At 34.8% G+C, this 5,769-nt stretch overlaps 1 protein-coding gene across 1 annotated transcript; it reads left to right on the forward strand.

Moving 5' to 3' along the window:
* Positions 1–460: 460 nt before the first annotated feature.
* Positions 461–2,530, forward strand: LOC110644020 (transcription factor MYB61). Its single transcript, XM_021796618.2, has 3 exons — positions 461–838; positions 986–1,115; positions 1,212–2,530. Exons 1-3 carry the CDS (start codon positions 706–708, stop codon positions 2,263–2,265), a joined length of 1,317 nt encoding a protein of 438 aa, XP_021652310.2. The 5' UTR covers positions 461–705; the 3' UTR covers positions 2,266–2,530.
* Positions 2,531–5,769: the final 3,239 nt, after the last annotated feature.

The following is a 5,769-nucleotide window of genomic DNA, read 5'->3' on the forward strand; positions in this document are numbered from 1 at the left end:
AAATTACCTTTGTTAGAGAAAATAAAAATAAAAAGAGAAATTGCTCTGAATTGTTATATTTTTCCGATGTTGGCTTCTCTATGTCACCATATATGAAGCTTTTCACCTAGGCTCTCTGAGTGTAACAATTTTACAAGTTTAGATAGTCCATCAATGAATTATCTGCCAACAGCCCCACCAAAATCATAAATTCTAAAATTTTGATGGGATATGTGCAAGTCAAAATTATTGACAAACCCATCTCTACATCTGCTTCATGGAACCTGTTGCATCAGAACCGTCCATGGCTTGTGGAGTCCACCTTAGGAGGTAGTCCCACATGCTGACATGGACCATCCAGTGACTAATGACTAAAGAGAGCAAAGCATGTCACTTAGGAAAATCAATAAATCATGTATAAATTTGTATCCACAATCTTCAATCACCCTCTTGAATGTGACTTTTCTCCTTGAGGTCGCTCCTATTAAATTGATTCCCTACCAGGCTGCCACTTCATTTTATCAACCTCCTTATCATCTCTTTCTCTCTGCCTCCCTCCCTCTCTCTCTCTCTCTCTCTCTCTCTCTCTCTCTCAACATATAACATATTCCACCACCCTACTTCCTAGAATCCATTTCAAATCCTGTTCTTTTGTTGCTGACACAAAACTTGCACTTTTGAAAAGTTTCTCTTGCCAGCATTGCAGATTCTTTTGTTGGACTCCACATGGGTAGGCATTCTTGCTGTTACAAACAGAAGTTAAGGAAAGGGCTGTGGTCTCCTGAGGAAGATGAGAAGCTACTGAATTATATTACTAAGCATGGACATGGGTGTTGGAGCTCTGTCCCTAAACTAGCAGGTACCCTTGTTTGTTTTAAGCATGGACATGCACAACAAAAGCTTGTCAGGATTCTGAGTCTAAAACCCAACAACAACCACCACCCACCACCCCCCCCAACCCCCCCTTCTGCTTCTTTTTATGATATATATTTATTTGTATTGGCAGGTTTGCAGCGGTGTGGAAAGAGCTGCAGGTTAAGGTGGATTAACTACTTAAGGCCTGATTTGAAGAGAGGAGCATTTTCCCAGCAGGAAGAGAACTTGATCATTGAACTCCATTCAGTTCTTGGCAACAGGTACTACTTTCTATCATCATATTTCCTTTCCATCCATATGTTTTTAGCTTCTTGATAATCAATTCTATTGCTTTTGGTTATGTGCTGCTTCTTCAGATGGTCTCAGATTGCAGCACAGCTGCCGGGAAGGACCGATAATGAGATAAAGAATTTATGGAACTCCAGCATTAAAAAGAAGCTGAGACAAAGAGGCATTGACCCCAACACTCACAAACCCCTCTCTGAGGTTGAGAATGATAAAGAAAAACAACCCACAAACAACAAAAACAATGAGAAAGCCTCTATTCTATCTAATAATGAACTGAACCTCATTGAGCCAGCAAATTCAAAACCATCTATTGTTTCTTCCAGCTCCAAGATCACCTCCAATAATGATCACAGCAGCAACTTGACACCCACTCCACCAACCCAAGAATTCTTCCTAGATAGGTTTGCTACCTCCCATGAAAGCTCCACCACCAGTTGTAGGCCATCTGTTTTGGTGGGGTATTTACCTTTCCAGAAGTTGAGTTACAGCCCTAATATAGGGCTTTCAGTTAATCCAAATACTAGTATCTGCTTTAATCCAAATTCCTCCTCTTCTGAGATGATTTCTGAGTTCAATTCTAGTATGACACCAAGTATTCTCCAATCCATGTCAAGCTCAATGTTTCAAACTTCTATACGCGTAAAGCCTTCTGTTAGTCTTCCATCTGATAATCGTTCTGTAGGTTCTTGTGATGTCAGTGGGGTCCAGAATTGGGAAGCCGTTAGCTTCAGTAACAATGGCAGCAGCAGCCATGGAAGCAGTAGTAGTATTGAACTGCAAAACAACAACACCTTCTTTGAGAGCAACACCTTCTCTTGGGGGCTAGCGGATTGTGGAAAACCCGGTGAGGAAGCCCAACTTCGCTCGCTCGAAAACGACCCAGAAGACATCAAATGGTCTGAATATCTGAGTACCCCATTTCTTCTTGGAACAGCAATACAGAACCAAACATCTCAACCTATGTACAGTGAGGTTAAACCAGAAACAAACTTCATAACAGAAGGGTCAAGTGCTAGTTGGCAACAGAACCACAATCACCATCATCAACAAGCTTCCCAGCCATCAGACATCTACGCCAAGGATCTCCAGAGACTTGCGGTGGCTTTCGGACAAACCCTTTAGGTTGGTTGTGTTAAATTAACATGTGCAGAGTCTAATTCAATCATAGAAGTTTTTTCAGTTTGAGATGGCTTGGAAAAAAAGATGTCTTCTTGCTACAGGTGTGTGCTATATAATTTTCTTTTCATTTTGTAAATGCCTGATACAAAATTTTTGAGCTTTTCATTACTTCAAGTTATATTTGTGATTAAGCCAAATTAAGCTGCTTATTATGTTATCCCTCTCCATTTGAACACTGTAGAATTTCTGAATAAAGCTTTTCTGCTTATATCATCTGCTTCAATTATTCTGCTATTTTCTTTTTCTTGGAGGTAGGGTCGATGTGGCTTAGAAAACATGACTCCACTCGCAATTACCTGCGCGTGTAGCAATTGAGCCAACGTCCATTTGATTCAATTATTCTGGTTTAAAAGGTTGTAGTTTTTCTGTAAGCAATCCATAGCTTTTATCTGAAAATGGATTTTGACAATAATCACTGCCTTTGCTTCACCTTTCCACATTGAAAATCCTATAAAGATTTTGACTCTATGGGTAACATATATATATATATATCTGAGTATCTTTTAGTTTCCTGGGATTCATATTTGCTTTAGTAACATCCATCTTTTTCTTGTATTGATCCTTTTCACATTACAAAAAAATACACTAAAATTCAATGTGTACTTCTGTGTAATGCAAAATTCAAGGGACCATTTTCTTAAATGGGTGTCTATCATTGTCTCCTAGAGATGTAGATGGTTTTCACTTTTTGACAGCCTTTAAGTTATTTCTCTTCCCTTCAACGTCTAACTGTTGAAGACAAGAAATTATAGTTGTCCTCCTCTGAATTACCTCATCCAAAAGGTCTTGACATGCTTATTATTCCATCCCAAAGTAAATCATTAGGACAGGCAAAAGCCCTCAAGCCCCACAGTTAACATTTAGCAATGTAACAATCCCATTCTAGTCAATAAGACTTGCGTGTGTGGGTGTGTGTGACTTTCAGCCTGATAAGGGCCACACATTCTCCTTGCAATCTTTTTCTTGAGGTACTAACATTATCTCAAAGGGCGTTGTGGTGAAGCAAGAAACTTCCAATTCAGTTTAAGGCAATGAGGATATTTAAACATACAGGGATGTGTGAGGTGGCAGAATCCATACCATTGATCATATTAGGACATTGTCTGCAATGTCCTTGATGTGGGCCTATACTTTTACTTCTGTGAAGAATAGTAAAAGGGGGTCCCTCCAGTGGGCATGTATTGATGGTGAAACTTTAACAGAGAAAGCAGAAGAAGAATTTAGTGTTTTCTTGCAAAAACCAGGAGGATGACTGGGAGGATAATGGAGTATATATTCAATAGGGGAAATAGAAATGAAAGCTAATATGCACAATCAAAGACTGTCATGCCCAAAAAAAAAAAAGAAGAACTTCAAATATACATTTGTGTGGTCAATAAAATTTTCAACCCTTAGTTTGCCATTTTTTACTGGTTTGATTTCATTTGCATTAAGTGGTTGTCTGTGATTATTTAACTGAAATTAATGGAACTTGAATCAAAAGTATCATCTTACCATAAAAATGAATAATTTTAGAATAGGCAAACAGAGAGAATTAAACTCAATAATTTTTCAACTCGCTGTATCTTAAACCTGAATGAAGACCAATCAAACTATCCCTTATTGAAAGTAGATTCTCATTCATTTATCTCACACATTAAAGAAGAGCCTTCATGTTTGTCCATGTGCAGACATACCAAACAAATAGTTTCCTTGAATAAACTAAGTCCAAATCTCTTTCTTTGCAAGCAATATATATATATATATATATATATATATATATATACCCTAAACACATGCGATCCAAATTATTGGGTCTTCCTATTGGGGCCCTACAATCATGGGTGAAGAAAGAGCATAAAAGCCATTGTGCAGAGATGGAAGACTAGGAGAGACGGCAGCAATGGGGTGGCAAAAGTTCTGATTCCAATTTATTTCTAAAGAAAGTTCCTGGACTAGAAAACTAAACCTTATGCAATCTTTGCTTTTTCTTGAAATAGTATTATAATGGCAAAGGATCAATTTTTTAACGACTTATTGGCGAAAATGATGATCAAAATAATGATGATGATGATGCTGATGATGATGATGAAGAAAGTAATGATAAGGATATGTAAAATAAAATTATCCGAACTAATATGTCAGTTTTTTGTTTGAGCTAAAGACATACATTGCATCATGCAAGGGAAATTAAACCAAGGAGATTAAGATTTAATTAAGACTAAGACACAAGTTTCTACTTAGAATCATTTGATGGATGCAGAAATGGGAGAAGGAGAATGTGCTGTTGATGGTCAGTATATTCCAGCTTTTGCAATATGATAGTGATATTTAAAGGTTGTTTGATTTTAACTTTTTTTTATTATTTAAAATATATTTTTTAACTTATAAGTAGTTAATTATTTAATAAAATTATTTAAAAATAAATTTTGAATAGTCCATGTGTTTGGTTAAAAAATGTTTGAAAGTATTTTAATTTATTAAAATGACAAAAAAGATATCAAATTAAGTGTCGTTATTTGTTAAAATTAGGACAGGTTATTTGTATTTTTAAAAATTATTAGAATAATATATTTTAAAATAAATAAATAAATTATATATTTTTTTTAAATTATAAATCAAAGCAAAAACTAATATATTTATAATGTTCTACTTATAAATAAATTTAATAGATTTTTAAGCTAAACCAAGCACTCAAGTATGGCAGAAGTAATATTTTTAGTTATTTTTAAAAAACAGTTTCCTGTTTTCATTCGCACAAGAATTTTATTTCAACAACCTAACAAGGTGGTGTCATATTCACCTTTTTGAGATGTTGTCCTCTTGTCCTATGCTTGTAAATGGCAGTAAATTCTGCAGCAGAATTCATTGGAGCTAAGTAGAAGAAAACCCAGATTTTACTTTCTTCTTGTTGATTGCAGACAAACTGGAGCAGTAAACATGTCCTTTATTATTATTGTCATTTTTTTTTCAAGTATGCAAATGAATTTGGGTTTTCAAGGAAAGTCTTGAAAATGCATCAAATTTAGGTAATATTTTTCCAATTATGGGTTCCATATGATCCATGTTGATTCTTCAACTTGTGTTGTATTTTTTTGACTATAGACTTTCAAAGAATTATTTGGGTGCCCGTAAGGAACACATTAATTCCGACATTAGCCATCTCATAGTTAGTAATCAAAAGTCCAATGATTAAGCCTTACCACAATCACAGCCACAGATTCTTAAAATATCCAATGTGTGAAACTTCAAGCAATTTCTTCCCAAAGTATTTTATTCATAATTTGAATTTTTTTATGACTTTAAAAATTAAAAATTATAAATAATATTCTTTTAATTTAATTAAATTAAAAAAATTAAAATATGAATTTATTCAATTTTTTTATTTAACTGAGCAATAAAATAAGTATGTAACATTTTAAACTTTTACTAAAAAAAATTCTTGTTAAAAGAGTTTAAATATGAGAG

This window comes from Hevea brasiliensis, chromosome 5 (assembly GCF_030052815.1).
Source record: "Hevea brasiliensis isolate MT/VB/25A 57/8 chromosome 5, ASM3005281v1, whole genome shotgun sequence".
Classification (NCBI taxonomy): Eukaryota; Viridiplantae; Streptophyta; class Magnoliopsida; order Malpighiales; family Euphorbiaceae; genus Hevea; species Hevea brasiliensis.